Source organism: Zosterops lateralis (assembly GCF_965231275.1).
Source record: "Zosterops lateralis genome assembly, chromosome: 8".
Classification (NCBI taxonomy): Eukaryota; Metazoa; Chordata; class Aves; order Passeriformes; family Zosteropidae; genus Zosterops; species Zosterops lateralis.
In genome coordinates, this window is record NC_139768.1 from 5,400,109 (window position 1) to 5,420,162 (window position 20,054).

The 20,054-nt window shown below is 36.6% G+C and overlaps 1 protein-coding gene across 1 annotated transcript in view; it reads left to right on the plus strand.

Moving 5' to 3' along the window:
• Positions 1–20,054, plus strand: part of POLR3A (RNA polymerase III subunit A) — a 28,262-nt gene that overhangs the window by 4,597 nt on the left and 3,611 nt on the right. The window contains exons 6-27 of the mRNA XM_083866003.1: positions 93–332; positions 1,260–1,422; positions 1,619–1,755; positions 2,306–2,409; positions 3,087–3,228; positions 3,700–3,840; positions 4,255–4,324; positions 4,998–5,125; positions 5,601–5,739; positions 6,326–6,490; positions 6,755–6,927; positions 7,564–7,675; positions 8,991–9,109; positions 10,325–10,462; positions 11,980–12,150; positions 12,946–13,059; positions 16,270–16,356; positions 16,442–16,524; positions 17,922–18,092; positions 18,671–18,764; positions 18,874–18,966; positions 19,388–19,552. Coding sequence (XP_083722129.1) covers positions 93–332; positions 1,260–1,422; positions 1,619–1,755; positions 2,306–2,409; positions 3,087–3,228; positions 3,700–3,840; positions 4,255–4,324; positions 4,998–5,125; positions 5,601–5,739; positions 6,326–6,490; positions 6,755–6,927; positions 7,564–7,675; positions 8,991–9,109; positions 10,325–10,462; positions 11,980–12,150; positions 12,946–13,059; positions 16,270–16,356; positions 16,442–16,524; positions 17,922–18,092; positions 18,671–18,764; positions 18,874–18,966; positions 19,388–19,552 — 2,949 coding nt within the window. The remainder of the gene's footprint in view (positions 1–92; positions 333–1,259; positions 1,423–1,618; positions 1,756–2,305; positions 2,410–3,086; positions 3,229–3,699; positions 3,841–4,254; positions 4,325–4,997; positions 5,126–5,600; positions 5,740–6,325; positions 6,491–6,754; positions 6,928–7,563; positions 7,676–8,990; positions 9,110–10,324; positions 10,463–11,979; positions 12,151–12,945; positions 13,060–16,269; positions 16,357–16,441; positions 16,525–17,921; positions 18,093–18,670; positions 18,765–18,873; positions 18,967–19,387; positions 19,553–20,054) is intronic.

Here is a 20,054-nt window from a genome sequence, read left to right on the forward strand (position 1 = left end):
GCTATGTCTGAACATGAGTAAAATAAGGGGAGGAGGGAAGCATTGACACTTGACATGATTGCTTCTCCCCCTTTTCCCCATGGATTTTGTAGGAAAACTTGAATCCTTTGGTAGTATTGAACCTCTTTAAAAGAATCCCAGTGGAAGACATCCCTCTACTTCTAATGAACCCACAAGCAGGTAAACCTTCAGATTTGATCCTGACACGACTCCTGGTGCCTCCGCTGTGTATCAGACCCTCTGTCGTGAGCGATTTGAAGTCTGGCACCAATGAGGACGATTTGACAATGAAACTGACAGAGATCATTTTTCTCAATGATGTGATAAAAAAGGTGAGTGGGCCTTGGTGCTCTGAGAGTGTTGCCTTCAGAAGGATTTGTGTGGAATTGAATGTAGCAAGTGGGTTTAGTGCTTTCAGTTTGGTCCTGCATTTCTATGTCATGGGGCTTTTTACTGAAAGATAGGAGAAGCTCACTTCAGATGGATCTGGCTTGACTGGCAGCTTGCAGTGTAGGACCTGCTGAAGGTCTGCTGGGATTCTTATTGGAAAGGATTTTTCATTTCAGCTCTTTTTCTTATTTTTTAACTCTTTTTCTTATATTTTTTCTTTGTTTTCTCCTCTCCCATAACAGTCTCACTTTTTGAGTAGTCGCTTATGATGAAAATATTACACCTATTGATTTGGGTTTTTTTCCAAGTAGACCTTCCTCTATTTTTACATCTTTGTGCTTTATTTATTCCACCATCTGGTCCTGAGAAATCAGGTTTCATTTAGCATAGTCATCAAATTGAGGCTAAAAGAAGATTTGACATTTTATCATTGATTTAGAAGAGCACTTCAACCAGAATAATACTTTTCACACTTTTCAAAACTGTTCCTCTGTCAAGCAGACAAAATGAATTGAGTACTAACTCTTCCATGATTGAAAACTTATTAACTATTGATTTTTCTGGTCTGTTAAGTAATATTGGCTTAAGTGGGTTGGAAAAAATGTAATTTAAGCAAATTTTATGAGCATTTGGTCAAAGCCCATATTAGTCAAAAGATTTTTTTTTTTGCTGGATTCCCTTGTGGTGAGCCTTATGTTACAGCAATATTCACCCTGTTACAAAGTTATTTTTCCTTTTTCATTCCAATCAATGGAAGTTTCCTGATATTATTTGCATAGGAAAGGTTGTACTCATAACAGAAAAATTCTTGACTAGTTTAATATGTGTTGTTACATTTATTTTCTGAATTGGATTACTTTTCTGTTTAGCATAGGATATCAGGAGCCAAAACACAGATGATTATGGAAGACTGGGATTTTCTTCAGCTGCAGTGTGCCCTGTACATTAATAGTGAGCTCTCTGGAATACCTCTCAACATGGCACCTAAAAAATGGACCAGAGGTTTTGTTCAGAGACTTAAGGGAAAGCAAGGTTTGTCTAAAAAATTGCTTTTAATTATTGTTTTAAAATTGAACCACAAGTCTTTGCTGTTGCCAAGTGTCTCTCTGCTACTGTTGTGTTGCACTTCAGTGCTGTACCTCAAAAGATGTTCTAATGTGCTGTCTTAACACACAGCATTTTGAAAACTATTTTTATTTAAAGAGTTTTAACTGTTTTGTTTTGTTAGGTCGGTTTAGAGGCAATCTGTCTGGAAAGAGAGTGGATTTTTCTGGCAGAACAGTCATTTCACCTGACCCTAACTTAAGAATAGATGAAGTGGCAGTGCCTATTCATGTTGCTAAAATATTGACCTTTCCTGAAAAGGTGGGTAGTGTAGAACTCAAAAACTTTTTCTATTCCTTTTTTTCCCCCCAAGCCAAAAAAACACAGTAGGTAAGAAACAGTGTTGTTTCTTTACTCACTCTAATAGGGAGTGAATATATTGCATTATGTTTGAAATGCCATTCAGTGATGCTTTGCCAGTTCTGTTGCTGCTGACAAATAACGATCTGTAGTATTGGATATAGGCAAGTGCTGACAAGCTGTGATATAAGGCATCACATCTCTAGAACTAAGAGGTTTGCTCCATATTTTTTTCAACTCATTCATAGATTTGTATAAAGGAGTGGTTGGGTATTTTTATGTCTTAAGTTTCCCTCCCAGATTTTGAATTTAATTTCCCTCTGATATTCTGCTCAAAGACAGGCTGATGTTTTCCTCTTCAGTTCCTTCCTGCAAATTCCCCTCAGCAGGCTGGAGGCTGTGTAGGGGAATTGTCAGTTGAGCCTAAAATTTGAGAACACAAAAGCCACCAGTAAAAACAAGATCCTGAAACATGTTCTGTTTGTTTCTGATTGAAGTCTTTATGCAACAGGTGAACAAAGCAAATATTAATTTTATGAGGAAACTTGTCTGTAATGGTCCTGATGTTCATCCTGGAGCAAACTTCATACAGCAAAGGCACACCCAGATGAAAAGGTATTGTGCTTATCTGTAATGATTCATTTATTATTTCTCCCCATCAGCTTGTTTTTGTTGCTATGTGAAGGCAGTTCTATCTGTAGGGATTAAAATTTATTTTTAGAATCTTTCATAAGTAGAAAAAGAATTGTCTTTATGTTCTCAGGTTTAGTGTACAACTTCTAAAAATAGTCTCCTGCATTTAAACTAAAGTGCACATACTAATGATGTTGAACTACAATTGGATATATATTCTTTTATGACTGAGTCTTTCTTAGTGGAAATAGAGGGAGTAGTACAGACACAAGTGAAAACAGGTGGTTTTGGGCAAGTTGTACTGGCTGCTTTCATGTGAAAGCTAATCTGCAGTCAGTTTATGGGTAGAAAGAAGGGGTAATACATGAGTGAAACATCCTCTTCTCTGATACTATTGAAATAAACTCTGTGTATTTACAATTGGACCTTTTTCTTACCTAATGTTCTAATCAGTGTAGCTTTGTTGACTAATGTCAAAATACATTCATTGCTTAAAATAGCAGCGACTGATGTTCAGTTTTGTCTTCTAGTTATTGTAATACAAATACTCCAGCATTTAATTGAAAAATTTGCATTATAAACACAGAATTCATTTTTAGTTTTCTTTTTCTCTACTGTCTATGTATCTTCTGACTGCATTATTATCTCTTCCTCTGAAGATTTTTGAAATACGGGAACCGAGAGAAGATGGCCCAGGAGCTGAAGTTTGGTGACATCGTGGAGCGACATCTCATAGACGGTGACATCGTCCTGTTCAACAGGCAGCCCTCTCTGCACAAGCTGAGCATCATGGCTCACATTGTGAGTGCTCACAGGCTGGCACAGGCAGTGCAGCCTGCAATATTGGGCACTTTATGGTGTTTCTGTGTTACACAACCAAAAATAAACAGCTCCTGCTGAGTAAAGGATGGATGCAGTGCAGTTGTGCCTGTGCCTGGGAATTGATGTGTACCCAGGCAGGATGCTGTGTGCACACTTCTGCCATGAGTCATAATCGATCTCACTCTCTCTTCTTGTGTGAGCATTTCATTTTTGTGGAGTTGATATGATCTCTGCAAAGCACATTGTCTTCTGTGCTTCTTGTAATTCTTAATAATGAAAATTATTGGCTACATTTCTATAATATAATGTTCCTGGTTGAGTTAAATCCTATAATCAGGAATTTTGACTCATTTTTGTAATATAAAGAGAAAGTCTTCAAGGAAGCACTTGGGTGTTTCTTTTTTTTAGCCATGTTTGACTGTGTGTGCATTTTTTTGTTTTTTTTTCCAGGCTAGAGTAAAACCTCATAGGACATTCAGGTTCAATGAATGTGTCTGTACACCCTACAATGCAGACTTTGATGGAGATGAGATGAACCTTCACCTTCCTCAGACAGAAGAAGCAAAAGCAGAAGCACTTGTTTTGATGGGGGTGGGTAGATAAAATGCTCGTGTTGGGATTTTGCTTGTGACAGTTGGCTGAGCCCTTTAATATTAAACTTGCATGTGAAATCTGAAATACTATTGATATTACTGAGTGTGGATAATAAACACCTTAGAAGCTGCCTGAAAACTCTGCAAAAAGGACTTCAGAATAAATTAGGATTGTTACACCCTGGTAGTCTAATAGCCTTAGGTTTAACCTCTGGGGGAAATGCAGTGTAAGTAGATGTCATCGGTATGTTTCTGCCTGACTGTCCTTAGAGATTGCTGGTTAAAAAGGGAGGAAGGGAGGGTAGATAAACACCATTTCACCATAAAATAAATGTCTTGAATGGTAGGTTCCATTTTGAATAGCAGATGGAATATCAGTGTCTTCAAATGCATATCTTTTTGTGTCACACAGACTAAGGCAAACTTGGTAACACCAAGAAATGGAGAACCTCTTATTGCTGCTATTCAAGATTTCCTGACAGGTGTGTATGAGCTTCTTTCAGAGCTGTGTGATCCAACAGTTGTTCCTTCAGAATCACTTCCCTTTTTCAGAATTTTTCTATATTAATTAAAAACTTTCTCCTTTCACAAGTCAAAGTGACATTATTAAATAAGGCCCTTGTTTGAATATGATGATGCTCTCAGAGTAATTTCTGATGGTGTTTACTTTTGTAGCTGCAGTTACTACTGGTTTTGAGTGTATTTTGCTGTGTTTTTCTGCAAATGGGTGTTTGAGATCTTTGTCTGCATTCAGTAGACGATGTAAACTGTCCATGATTTGGTGGAGGAGTTTATTTCATTCAGTAAACATTGGCTTTAGCCTACAGTATGTACCTTCAATGTCGTTAATTTTTTGGGAAATGGTCGATAAACATAAGAAGGAAAGTGTACAACAATAAATGCCAGGGCCTTATTTCACTTATGAAATAGTCTGAGAGCAAGAGAGTAGGTTATAGAAATAGACTGTTCCTAATTTTTAGACATTTAGTGTGGATCAATTAGAAAAAAAATCTGGAAAGGATTTACAACTAAAGCTGTCTAAACTATTTTGTTTAGTAAGTAGCTGATCAGTGTTAGAATGAAATAATTGACACTGAGTATGCAATAACTATTAAATTGAATCTAAATTTAGTCACAATATGTTTTCCATTCCAGGTGCCTATCTTCTTACATTGAAAGATACCTTTTTTGATCGAGCCAAAGCCTGTCAGATCATTGCTTCTATCCTGGTTGGCAAGGATGAAAAGATCAAAGTTCGTCTTCCACCTCCAGCAATTCTAAAGGTGTGTCAAACTATTTTTTTTCATGTTACTAAGACTTCATCTATTGTGTGTTCTTAACCTGTAGTGATGTTACATGAATCTTAAAACTCCTGAAGATTTAAATCAAAGCTACTTTATAAAGAAGTAATTATGAATGTTGCAACCTCTTTGAGAAATGAAATGACAGCAGCATCTTTGAGGTTTTTTCCTTTTTCAGTCAGTAAAGGGAACATGACAGTAAAAGGGAGCAATAGAGCACATTTCTCTGAGTGTCTGCCCATACCCTGTTGTAAAGGATTCAGCACTCAGGGGGTTTAAATCTATGAAAATGGCTAATATTTTTCAAAAGAATGCTACAATGCATTTCTACAAGTATGATTCTCTGTAGACATGCTTTGTATATAAAGCAATTTTACAATTAAATTCTTGCTTGCTCTTTTTCTGTAGCTGTAGGATAAACTTGTAATCTTTATTCTTCTCCTTCTGTTTCTCTCAGCCTGTAACACTGTGGACAGGAAAACAGGTTTTCAGCCTCATCCTCAAACCCAGTGATGATTGTCCTGTAAAAGCCAACCTTCGAACAAAGGGCAAACAGTATTGTGGCAAAGGGGAGGACCTGTGTTACAATGATTCTTGTGAGTGACACTTCTAAAGCCATTTTTTGGCTTTCAAAGAAATCAGGAATTATTGAGCTCACTGTAGGCGTTGAAGAAGTACTTTACATAAATGTTCTTGAAATAAAAAATCAAATCTTGCAGTTTTTGTCGAGAGCTGAACTCACGATAAACATGTTTTCTTAAAATAAAGTGTCTTCTCTATGATGCTCAGCTTGTCATGATGCTAACTTAGTGTTTGAAGGTGAGAGAGGAAAGCAAAGCTTAGGGAAGTGGTTGTACAGAGAGCAAATGGGAAAATTTAGTCTCCTGATGAGGGTAGTAATACAGGGATTAGAAGTCAAACACTGAAGAGAATGCAGGGAAGATTCTCTTCAGAAAGTTCCCTGCAAATTCTCAAAAGTCTCAAAACCTGCTATCATGTTTAGATGTAATATAATAAGTGGTGGACAGTGACTTGTGCTTCAAGAAGATGATACCTAAATTCACATTGAAAATACTGAACACGGACAGAGCTTTTATTTAAAAATTCTCTCTGTAAATGATTACTAGTGATTAGTGAATGTTTTAGAAAACCAGTGAATTCTTTTTGCCTTTCCATTTCTAGATGTCACAATTCAAAACAGTGAGCTAATGAGTGGCAGTATGGACAAAGGAACACTGGGGTCAGGATCCAAGAACAACATCTTCTACATCTTGCTGAGAGACTGGGGCCAGGTGGAGGCTGCAGATGCCATGTCACGTCTGGCCAGACTTGCTCCAGTCTATCTTTGTGAGTACATTTCCTTGTAAAACAGTACTTTAATGCAGAAATGGAGAGCAAGCAAGATTTTTGCTTCAAATATGGCATGTGCTTTTAAACAAATTAGCTTGTTTTGAAGCAGGCAGACAGTGAAACAGCTTAATGTGGTTATGAAGTGCTTGTGATGGTTACATGATGTGAGGCAAAATTAAAAGTCCCAGTAATATTTCCTGGGTTTGTTTTCTCTAAATGAGATTGAACTATCAAAATAATTTATTTTCTTTTTAATAATAGCTAATCGTGGCTTTTCAATTGGAATTGGTGATGTAACCCCTGGGCAGGGCCTGCTAAAGGCTAAGTATGAGCTGCTGAATGCTGGCTATAAGAAATGTGATGAGTATATTGAAGCTCTGAACACTGGCAAGCTACAGCAGCAGCCTGGTTGTACTGCAGAAGAGACACTAGAGGTAAAATTTTTAATTTAATTCACTATCCATTTGAAGTTGAGGCTTTACAAATATTCTTATACAGTATAAAGTCTAAGGTTGTCTTCTGAAACCTAAAAAGACAAGCAAATACAGTCCCCAGGCATGTAACTTGAGCTGAGTTTTTTTTTTTTATATATATATATATATATATATATATATATATAGACTTAAGATGTTTGTATGCATTTAAAAATGTTAGCTAAACACAGAACAACTGAAATGTTCCAGGGTATATTGGAGTGACACAAGAGAATAGAATTACACAGGTAATTGGAATGGAGTTGATTACATTGATCAAGATTTTCATGGTTATCTTCCATGTAGCAGTGTGACTTAGAGCTTAGTGCAATGCTCAACTGAGCTGAAGTTTTTGATGCTGATAAGAGACATTCCTGGATACTCCTGTCTTATCCCAACAAACACATTTTCTTCAGCAAACTGGAAGTTAGGCAAGCTACAATTTAAAATTGTTTTACCTGAAGCAACAGCTGGGTTTCTTTATCTTTACTGTACTTTGAATTCCCTTTGACTACTGAAGGTGTTGCTGGAGGTGATAGTTCTGTTTGTGTTAATGTTTTTTAGCAAATTCTGAACCTCTGAAATACTGTATTTCAGGCCTTAATCCTTAAAGAACTGTCTGTTATCAGAGATCATGCTGGCAGTGCCTGTCTCAGAGAACTGGACAAGAGCAACAGTCCCCTGATCATGGCTCTCTGTGGCTCTAAAGGTAGGGACAGCTGAACTTGGCACGTAGGTTGGTCACTCCTTCACTTATGTGAGACTTACTTGTTCCATCATTATTGCTTGTTTTATACTGTCAGATGAGCAAGTTCACGTCACAGCTGTGGCTCAGTAAGTACAAGTTGGGTACAGTTAGTTACAATCAAGTTGATGTTCTGATATTCTTAATTTTTAGTACAAGTTGCAAAACATCTTGTTGGAACTTTGGACGTTCTTAGGACTTGACCTAATTAATCAGTAAAAGATTTTAAGTTATGTTTCTACTTCAAGTATTTATATCATATAGAAAAATCAACTGTAAATAATACATTCAGAATTGGAACTAACATTTCCTAGAATCATGGAATTATTTGGAAGAGACTTTAAAGATTGTCTAGTTCCACCCCCCTTGCCATAGGTTGGGACACCTTCTACCAGACCAGGATGGGGCATCCACACCTTCTCTGAGCAACGTGTTCCAGTGCCTCACCACCCTCATAATTAAGAGTTTCTTCCTTATGTCTAATCTAAACCTGCCTTCTGACAGTTTAAAGTCATTCTCCTTGTTCTATCACTACATGCCCTTGTGTAAAGCCCCTCGTTGTCTTCCTTGTAGCCCCTCTTGAAGTCCTGGAAAGTGCTATAGGGTCTCTCAGAGAAATTCTTGTGTGAGCTTTCATTTGTTTCCTTTAAGAATTTGAAGAAATCACTTTTGCCTTTTTTATCTGTCTAATAAATTGTGGAAAGCCTCAGATGTTGTTCTAAAGAAATACTGAAATCTAAGATGAAGAATATATCAAGTGTATAATTTTTGTGGGGGTGATCGGGAGGCATTGTTTGCAAGCATATTCAGCAAATAAAACTTCTGAGTTAGTAACTTAATTCCCTGGGACTTAATTTGTCCTAGGAGTCCTGGTAGACACTGAACCCTTTATGAGAAATATTGTTTAAGTGTGTTTATTGAAGAAATTGTGAAGCAAAATATGTAGGTTAGGATCATGGGCTGTGTAAAACACAATCCATAATACAAGCCAGGATAATATAAGGATTGGAGCCAGATAATGGCATGAATGCCTGTGACTCAAAGAAAAAAAAGTGAAAAATGGTTGGCTGTATCATAAACTTAATTGCCAGCCTTTGCATAAATGGTGAAATGAACAGGACAAGTAACAGGAAAACTTCCCTAACTCTTGCAGTTCTGCCTTGTTGAGCAGTTACAAGGCTAAATAATTGACCTTCATGGAAGTAAAAATAGCTCATCAGGGAAGCAGTATATTCCTCATTTGTGAGTGAGGGGCTTATTTTCCTTTCTATCTTTTCAGGCTCCTTCATTAACATATCCCAGATGATTGCTTGTGTAGGGCAGCAGGCTATCAGTGGGTCCCGTGTTCCTGATGGGTTTGAGAACAGGTCCTTGCCTCACTTTGAGAAGCATTCTAAGGTAATTCTGGACCTTTAAAACAGATTGTGAAGGAAAGTGAAACAAACTTCCTTAAGCCATTTTGAGAAGAATGCATGATAAAATGTGTTGTCCTGATATGCTGAAGGAAAAGGGTCGTATATAGTCCATGTAAAATGTTTTGTGTGATTTGGGAATTAACAGGTGTTATAAATTGCTGCAGGATCTCTAGTTAACCTGACTTTTTACAGCTAAGCCTTGCTTTGACCTTTCTAATTGAGTAAAATTAAAGTGAGGTGATGATGCATTTTCGGTTCTCTTGAGATCCTAAGAATGATTTGTTAGTTACTCGCTGGGGTTATGTTTGACTGCACTAATACTTTACAGGAAAACTGCTGAATGTGTCTTGGTGTCTTTATAAAAAGGTGAGACATACCAGATAAACCATTCTAGTTTTTCTCTTTTCCACCAGCATAGGCACCATGGGTTACTCTCAGTGTTTCATGTTTCAGTTTGGTCTTACCTGAGGCAATAATGACTCTCATGCGCTTGTTAATATAATTCAGTGAGATTAATTTCTTTTAAAGTACTATTTGAAATCCAGCAAACACTAGTGAAGGTTCCAGGTATAAGCACATAGTCTTATTCACTTATAGTGAATAAGTAGAAAAAGAAGCAATACTTAATGTTTTAGATGAGAAGAGAAAATTTACCTCTACCTTTTTCTGATTTAGAAAGCATTACCTGTTAAATAATAAAAAGTGATTTTTGACTTGAAGGTACACCTGCGTAAATTTCACTGGCAAGAACTCTCCTCAGGGTTGAGGGCAAACCATTCCAAAAAATTAATTATATACATATCTCCAGTCATATTTATTCTGGATTCCTTAGTCGTCAGCAAATACCTTTGCACTAATATAGCAAAATTAACATTCTGAGTGTGTTTTCAATTTTTCCAAGTTTAATGAAAGTGTTGGTGTAGTGTTGGGAAAGAATAGCTGGAAGTGTGACAAGGTTTGTAGGAGGAAGGAGAAACTCTGTTAAATTAGGTTGGAAGAACTAGGCAAGGGTTTCTGAAATCTTAATTCAGATCTAAAATATAAATATGGAACTTGAGAGCTAAACAGAGCTGAGATTGTGTTGTTGGGGGCATTGGTTAACTTTCAGAAAGCACTTCAATGACATGCACCATGTTTTTCTGTAACCTGCAGAATGTACATTGCATTTTAACTGTGTTTTTCCCACTCTTCCCTGCAGCTCCCTGCAGCAAAGGGCTTTGTTGCAAACAGTTTCTATTCTGGGTTGACTCCCACGGAATTTTTTTTCCACACCATGGCTGGTCGAGAAGGTCTGGTTGATACTGCTGTAAAAACAGCTGAAACGGGGTATATGCAGGTAACTGTCAGCAGAATGAGTTTTATCAGTCTTGAAAAATGTGGCTGTTTTCTCATGTGCATGTTGAGGTGATGGAACAGGGAGAAGTGCAAAACACTGTGTGTTTTCAATGTAACAGAGTAATTTATACTGTGAAATACATGGCTTGGTCTGTTCTCCAGGAGGTGTGAAGTTTGTAAATGAGGCTTCAGACAATGGTACAATAATGTGCTTGTATGACGCTGTTTCCTCTTGAATAGATGTTGTAAAAGCCCTTGTTCTGTGCAATTGTTGAGGACGACTTTCTGTGTAGTGTGTTCCTAAACCTGATGTGAATGATGACAGAAGTGCAGCTAAAGCTCCCTTTCTATGTCTGTTCTCTCTGGGTAGGAGGCACCTTGGCCATATAGACTTAGACTAGATCTGTAAGATTTTGGTGTCTTTGTTGTAGATAAATGTCCCTCCAACAAAGCTTCTTGCTGTTATGTGCAGTCTTAAGATATCTGTTCCAATTTTGAAGTAGTATTTAAATTATAGCCCTCTTCCCAGTGTAACAGACAGTAGAAAAGCCAGGATAATTTGGGGTTGGGAACACATTCCAAGATGCACAAATAACTGTACAAAGACAGAAAAAAATCCCCTTTTGGGGTGGGTGACTAATTAGACGTTTGTCTCCAAAATTAATGGAATAATCTTGCCATGTGTGCAAGTGTTTACAAATACATATAAATATAATAAGCAGCCTGCAAAATACTTTTCCTCTTCAATTTTATTCCTATATCAATGAATTACAGCACTTGGACTTTGAAACTTAAAAAAAAAAATCTTAACATTTATTTTATCTTACCTTTTTTCTCATCAGTGAGAAAAAAATACCAATTTCTAGTCTAGTTTAGGTGATCTAATTTGCTTTCATGGAAGAATGAAGTTCATCTTTTAAGTAAAAACGTTTTTAACCTAAAATGTTTCAGATCATGCTTTCTTTTTGTGACTGCAAAGGACTATGGTAGTTAAGGGATTTCCCAATACAAGGATTTAATGTAGGAGAAGCAGATAACCCAGATAGAAAAATGGCTTTGGCAGGTGACCTCTTTGGTTTTTCTGAGTGAAAACAATCTTTGAGTGGTTCTGCTTTCATATACAAAAAGTATTCTATCCCTTGAGAAATAAATCTGCTTGGAAGAATATGAGTGTTAAGTCAAAAGGAAAAAAAAAAAAAAAAAAAGAAAAAAGAAATCTCTGGAGCTACAATAGGATTTTGCAGCTTAGCATTAGGTCATTAGGTTTCCTATACAATGGGATTCTAAATGTGGAGTATTGTGTTGTTGCGTGAAATTTTGTTGATTTTTATGTTCTGTGGAATGTACAGTAAAGCCTGAGGGGTAATGTATGATTTTAAATAGGTTTTCATGCCCTCTCATCACTGTGTCAGATTTATTTCCTGAGACTGATTTCTGTTCTTCTTCTATTGCAAATCAGCAGCTATTTTTAAACAGATCCATTTCACTTTCCTTGTACTTTTTATTTTTTTCCTTCAGAGACGTCTGGTAAAATCCCTGGAAGATCTTTGCTCACAGTATGATTTAACAGTCAGAAGTTCTACTGGTGACATTATACAGTTTATTTATGGAGGAGATGGCTTGGATCCTGCAGCTATGGAAGGCAAGGATGAACCACTGGAATTCAAGCGAGTTCTAGACAATATCAGGGTAAGGATTGCTGATATCATTTTTGAAAGTGTGAAAATACTGTTAAGCATGGAGAAGAAAGTAATAAATTATGGGGAAAATTGTTTCACTGGAAGTACTTATTTTCAAATTGCCTTTTTTGAATGGTCCTGGTCAATCTTTCAGCATGTGTATTTTAAGAGTAATAGATTTTTTTTTCCAATGAAACAGAGCAATTTGTGTACAGAGACTAAACTATGTATAAGCTGTGAAAAGTAAAATTTCTTTCTGTGCTTTAATGTAGTTTTAGGGCCTAATATCTAACTCACTAGATAAATTACTGCTGGCTTATTTGAGTACTAGTTTGGTGCATTGCACAGATGAATTCTCTATTAAATCAAGATCTGGATGTTCCTTGAGTTGAACTGGCTGCTGGTTGTTCAATAATATTGTGATGTTTGAACACTTGCATTGTTCAGTGTTGGTTTTGTGGTTGGTATGGCATGACCCTCTTCCCCCAGAGAAAAGCCTTTTGCTGAAATAATGGTTTAGATTGCTGTAATATGAGTGTAAAAAACGGGTAGAACTAGAAATGGTTGGGTGTTTACCTTCAGATTATAGAAATGAGGAGTGGATGTGGCCCTTCTTTTCACAGTAGTCTAATATAATATAGTAAACCAAAACCAACCAAGGAACCCCCATTAAACAATCTACAAAAAGACACAACCAGAAATAAAGAAAGCTGTTATTCAGTTCCTGCCCATCTGTGTTCTGTGTCTTTGCAATGGAGTTTTTGTGCCTGTGCTGTCTGTGAAGAGGTATGTTTTTCCTCTCAAGGCTGTCTATCCATGCCGAAGTGAACCAGCCCTGAGCAAAAATGAATTGGTGTTAACGTCTGAGGCCATCATGAAGAAGAATGAATTTCTTTGCTGCCAAGACAGTTTTCTGCAGGTAATTATCTCACTTCCTTATCACGCTGTGATTAACTTTTCCTTATGAATTAAGGACAGGACTTGAGCCTGTCTGGAGAGTACCCTCACGGCTTTTAAGGGTGAGTGAAGGTTCACAGGACTGCTTGCACTTTGAATTGTAAAATTCAATTTGTTTGAAAGAGCACTGGGCAGTTTTAATATTTATGAGACCAACCACTCTCAGTTCTTCCTTGAGAATCATTGATCAAAACTGTAGAATTAACCTGCCTGTAGAATTAACTTTACCTCCATATAAAGCTGTTACCTTGATGAACCTTCTGATTACTGGCAGCCATGAGAACAAGATGAATTTAATGACCTGTGTTTGAAGAGTTTGTTTTTAATAGCCCAGAGTGTTCAGGGCACAAGCTAAAGCTGAAGTGTGCTTCCATTGATAGCGTTGAGTTGAAAAACTAGTTATATCCATATTTGAAATATGCTGTAAGTCTTAACTGCAAGTCTGAAGGAAAAGAAATCAAATAATTTAATATCAGTTTGGGGATAAAGCTATTATTTGAAGTACACATCTTCTAAATCATATCATGACAGTTTAAATAATTGTTGGTAATTTCAGAAGCACAGATATGGCTACATCAGCTTAGTGATAATTAGCTTAAGATTTTTGAGTTACATTTTCTTCTTTCCTTTTTTTCTCTCTTCATCCTTGAAGACATTAACTGAGACAGGTTATGAAAAATATAATGAGGTAATTGTAGCATGTGTGTGCACTGTGTGAGCATTAATGTTAGTGCTTTTTAGCTAAAGATGTGTGTATAGTGCTAAAGTAATTGATTAGCATATATACATTACTGCTTGTTAAATTAGGACATAGGTTTTCATCAATTATTTAACTTCGTTAATGTGAAAAGTAGCATGTTAATTAATACTTATTGCTAAATTCAGGGATTTTGGGAAAGCTTTCTTTCAATACTTGACACTTTTTTCTAAAAGTCGTTCTTTCAATCTCCAGGGATATGAGCATGTTTTTCTGGTGTTTTCCTTTCCCTTCCTTCACTTTTCCATTCCAGAACAGAGATGCTTTTTAGTGCTGTTATTTTAGCAGGAGGTTCCTATAATGGGCTTGTGCACTCCAGCCCAGAGCACAGTGTGTCTAAATAGCCTCCTCCAAACATGCAGCGTTCCTTCTTCCTGCACTCTGCCCTTGCTGGAGGGGAATCAGCTGATGAGAAAGCAGATTGTTGGCTGGCTGGCACAGTTAATTATGTTAATGTTTTAACTTATTTGAGTATATTAAAGTACAGGTGAAGGGAATACAGCTTTGCACTAAAGACTACAAATCCAGGGAGAGAGATAGGCTCAGCAAAGTGTGAGCCACATTTTCATTCCATTTATAGCAAAAATTAATCCATAGTTTGGATAAACTGCCAACAGATACCTGAAAGCTGAGAAGAATTAAGTAATTTCCTCTTTTAGGTCTTCTGCATGAATAAAAATTTGACAATGAAAAATAAGTCCTCTGAGATTTATCTTCCAACTTCTCTGACTCTGGTGTATGGAAATAACATATAATTTGAGTATCTTATTCAGAATTATATATAATAATTGGTTTATTGTTGTTGGAGTTGTTTGGATTTTTTTAAAGTACTTTGGAATCAGGCACTGTCAGAGGAAAAGTCTTCTGTAAGTCCTGAAAAATTCCTTTTTTATGCACCTGTAGTAAAAATACTAATTCGTCTAATACCAAATGATTGCCTAAGCACTTATTTTAGGAAATAAATCACATTATCGATTTTTGCAAATATTTTGGGATCAAAAGCCTATAAAATATCCAAATATATTGTTTGTGAATAATCCTACTGACTGCAGGGCAAAAAAAAGGGGCAAAGACATTAGAATATCATCCAAGTGGGGAAGCAACTTTGAAGCATCCATTCCAGCAGCACTTTTGTTGTCTGTTTTTCCTTTTGAATTCGGTTCTGTTATTTACAGAAAATAATGTACTGTCTGGAAATCCCTTGAATGCCACTAAGAATGTTGTTATTTTGAGAGTGAGAATTCTGTTAGAATGTAATAGAGGTGTTTTCATAATGATTCTATGAACTCAGCTGTGGGGAAAAAAAAAAAAATGCAGTCAGTCCCTCAGGTACTTCAATTTTGTAAGTAATTGTCAGTGCTCAGCTGACTGTGGTGGTTGCAAGGAGTCCGTACCTGGTGCAGGAGAGGTGATGCTGTGTAACCATCACTCTGTTTCTTAGGTAGGGTAGAAAGGGTTTAAAAGGACTGTAAAAAATCAAAATATTTGTTTCTCTATGTAGGCTTTCCTAAATCATGGTTAAAATAGATGGGAATGATTTCCTCTTGCTTTTTGTATATATTTTGGTTTTGATAACCTTGTGTTATGGTAATGACTTGCACTGAGTCCATGTTTGTAGAAGAGTTTAATGACGGATCTCATAATTCACGACTTCTAGTGAACATGTCTGTATCTAAAGTGTAATGACCAAATGATCTTTTGTAGAATAAATTTTTTTTAACAGTATTGTTTCAGTTTATGTTCCAGTAAAGGCTATTAGAAGTTCTTTTGGATAAGCCTGGTAAGAGAGTGAAGGTCTATGTACTGTGACATGTTAAATGCAATTATCTGCGAGACCTCTCCACAGCATAGAGAAGTTATTTGAATTATATTATGTGAAGACTGGCATGTATATAACAGTTCTGAGGTTTTTTCTCCCAAATAAAGTGCATCTCAAATCTCTGAAATCTATCCAGCAGACATAGTTTATATATTCCTCTCTTGCCACAGTCTTTCCATTTTGACTATTTTGAATGCTGAGAAATGAGTGAGAATGTATTTGTGTCAGTATCACCAAAAAATAAGAACTTTGAGTTGGGTTTTTTTTTAGTTTTTAAATCACTTTGAGTAAGTGGTGGGTAGGAAGGATCAACCCAAGTCAGGTATCCTCACCTGTCAGAGTGTGCTCAGGAAGGATGATTTTATTCAGCATGGACCATGGTCCTCATGTACTGCTACTGCTTTGTGGCTACACAAAAGTGGTTCTGGTTTGCTAAACTCTAATGTATGTGTTTGTCTAAATTCTGATGTTCTTCTCTTCATATTGTGCATTATTAATTTATTGGAAATATTTGGAGCTTTAAGTAAATAACTTACTGTTGAAGACTTCAAGTGGAGACCATGTCTTTGCTTACTGTGGTTTTAATGTGATTTCAGGAAATTAAAAAATTCATCAAAGGTGTTTCTGAGAAGATAAAAAAAACTAGGGACAAGTATGGAATTAATGACAATGGCACAACAGAGGTAAGTGGTTTCAATGGGGTGATGATGTAGTTCTTGTCAATCTTCATAAGTTGTTGCTTTTCCAACTATTTCATTCTCTTTTCAGCCAAGAGTTTTATATCAATTGGATAGGATTACTCCAACACAACTAGAGAAGTTTCTGGAGACTTGTAGAGACAAATACATGAGGTGAGTGTTTACCCTGCTGTGTTCTCAGTGCTGCTGTTTTGTCTGTAGTGTAGGGGGGTGTATTTTGCTACTTTTACTGTATGAATGTTGGTTCTGTTGTGAGTGCAGTACAAAGAATTAGAAACAATTGGCTCCAGTGACATAAACATTGCAAGACAAAAGTAGGATACAAAAAAAAAAAAGGCATCACTGTCTACAGGTGCTTGTTAAGGCAGAGTTGAGTCTTGTACAAAAGTTCTAGAGGTCTAACAGATGGGGTTTTTACATTTGTCTTAAGTCAAAATCAGATCCTTTCATTAACAGACTTTGGTTATCCTTTTACATTGTAAGAAAATGCTCTATGTCTCATTTTATATTTCTTGAGCATGCAAAGGTATCTGCTTGTGTTTAAAACACCTTCCCTCTGAAGTAATAGTAATCATACCAACAAGCACAGTTTTAGCCTTTAGCTACTCATTACTTATATCCACAGACTGTGTTTTGACAGCAGATTCTGGTAAAAGCCAAAAGTGATGGGATTCAGAGTAAGGGAGGATATTGTTTAAACACTTCACATTCTTACACCCACTGCCAGACATGTTTCCTTCCTCCCCCTCTTGCAGGAGGTTTTTGAAAACCTTCAAGAAGTTTATGCAGAGCAAAGTCTAAATAGATGGGTTTCAAATTTATATGAATCTTGATAACTATTCTTGATCTACACAGTCTGCAGAGTTAATATTGGAATTGGTTCTAAAATGTTCTTTGATCTGTTATGCACTCATAGGATTCTTTTGTTTGTTATTTTTGGTTTCTACCGAGATAATGCTAGTGTGCCTGTACTAATCTCTATCCATTGAGATTTATTTCATTTACTTTGTCTTCTGGGATTTGGACATTCACATGCAGCCATGGGTGATCTCTCCTTTGTGGCTTACCTCCATCAATTGTTTCCTAATGTTTTATTCTTCTAGAAAATCCATGTATATGTTAATTTCTTATTTTAAAGCAGTGAGCAGTTTTTTGCTTTCCCTTACTAGAAGTATTTGTTTACATTTGTCTTAAGTGTTTTTAGACGTGAATTATCGTTTTCACTGTAATAAGTAAATGTCAGCATATGGGATTTCCCTGAAGGGAGAATCCTGGATCTAGTGCTTGAAGCTTAGGAGGAAGAGCACAGGCATCTTTTAATCTGTTATGGAAGTTGTACTGTATCTGTGGAATGCTTGTATGATAGGGCATCTTCTTGCTTTGCATGAGATCAGTCTTAAAGTATTGGTGATCTTTCAACCTCTCTCTTGTTTGTTTACCAAAATAATACATTAACAAACTGCTCATATATCTATCAGAATAGTATCTGTTGTTGTTTGCTTAGGATCTTCTTATTCACTTCCTAATCTCTTTCTGTATTTTTTTATCAGGGCACAGATGGAGCCTGGTTCTGCAGTAGGAGCTCTTTGTGCACAGAGTATTGGTGAGCCTGGCACACAGATGACTCTGAAGACTTTCCATTTTGCTGGCGTTGCTTCAATGAACATCACTTTGGGTGTGCCAAGAATCAAAGAAATCATTAATGCTTCAAAGGCTATTAGGTAATAACATTGTTTTGATCTATTTGTTTTTTTGTTTTTTTTTCCTTTGCCCAAGTGAAACCTAGTGGATAAATTTGCAATACATGGTAGTATTTCCCTGTCCTCAGCAATATACTGGGCATCATTGAATGCAAATACTCAAACAAGAAAAATCTGATGTCTGCTCAACTGTGATACTTAAGCCCAGAAAGAAAATCAAATAAAAGAAAGTGATTATTTGTTAAGTATATTTCCTTAGATGTCTCATCTGTTGTGAAGTGCTCTGATGCTTAGCAATGCTTGAAGCATACCTATTTGTAGGTATGCATAAAGACATTCTTAAATAATGCTAGAATAACATGTGCCATGAAAACAGTCACTACTACTTGTGTGTTTGCTTGTTTTTACCAGCCTGAAGTACCTGAAGAGTAATTTTTCGTAAATACACCTGAGGAAGCTGAAAATGTCTTTATCTTACTAAATACTGCACTGGATAAGAGAAAAATTCCATAAGGCAGGCTGTAATGCCAGTTACCATCTGTACTCTAGCTGAGCAATTTCCTAGCTGGGTTTTTTTGTGTGTGTGTTTATTCTTGTAGCACCCCTATTATAACAGCACAGCTGGACAAAGATGATGATCCTGATTTTGCCCGTCTGGTTAAAGGAAGAATTGAGAAAACTTTGTTAGGAGAGGTAAGAAAATTGTATTATTGCTAATGCTTTAAATGTAAGTATTTGCCAATTGCCATGGGGCATTTTAGCCACATTTGCATGCTAACTGTTTTGTCCTTGTCTCTTAAAGATTTCTGAATATATTGAGGAAGTGTTTCTTCCAGATGACTGTTTCATCCTAGTGAAGCTGTCCTTAGAGCGCATTAGGCTACTGAGATTAGAGGTGAGTTTTCCAGTTCTTACCCAGATTTATTATACCTCAGGTACATTACAAAGGGTCTCTTAATCCTGTGTCAGAAATCACACCAGGGGAAGCTAGAAAAGAGGAAGTGAATGATGGATGTTGTGTGGCTACATTACATCTTGCTTTTCCTTGCAAAGTGGGTAATTTCCCCTTTGTTTGGAAGTGAGAGACGTGTGCATTTGTGTCTTGCTAAACACAGGGATGCCATTTCTGTCCATTGGTTAAAGTACAGCCTGGTACCCTTAGCATAGGATACTATTTCATACAATTTTTAAGACTAATTTAGAAGACAATATTTGGGTATTTTATCCCTACATTTTTCCTTTTTATAATCTGTTGAAAGATTGCTCCATTTTATTTTTTTTTTTGCTGATGTTTGCTGGTTACATTTTTGCCACAGGTGAATGCAGAGACTGTGCGCTACTCCATTTGTGTCTCTAAACTCAGAGTGAAGCCTGGGGATGTTGCTGTCCATGGAGAAGCAGTTGTGTGTGTGACTCCTCGTGAAAATAGCAAGAGTTCCATGTATTATGTATTGCAGTCCCTCAAGGAAGAACTACCAAAGGTAAAAAAGCAAAGGCTGTCTCATGTTTGTTTTTGGGAGGTAATTAGTGGCAATAATTTATTCCATGGTAGCCAGATGAAATAGTTCTTGTCACTATTGACAGTGAAGATAGGTTGGGTCAGTAACTCTTAGATTGTGGTGGTACTTGGTGTTGAAACTAAGCCATCCTTTACTAATATTTGTAAATATAATGGAAGTGCTGATATTTCCTTTACAACACTTACTGAAGCATTCCAAAGTGCAGCAATTGTATGAAATAGTTACATCTGCTTCCAGCTGCAGCTAGAATTGAACCACATGACAATAGCTGGCATTTTTTCAGCTTTCTGTGAGGAGACTGCCTACTCAGGATTTTAAAAACAGAGATAAGTGAATCTTTATTATTAACAGCTTGCCCTTTTATTTTTATGGGTCTGCCACCATTCAGACACCCAAACCTGAGTGTTGGAATATCTGACATAAAATATAAAATGTAGATGGTGAGTAAGGTTTACAGTAGAGT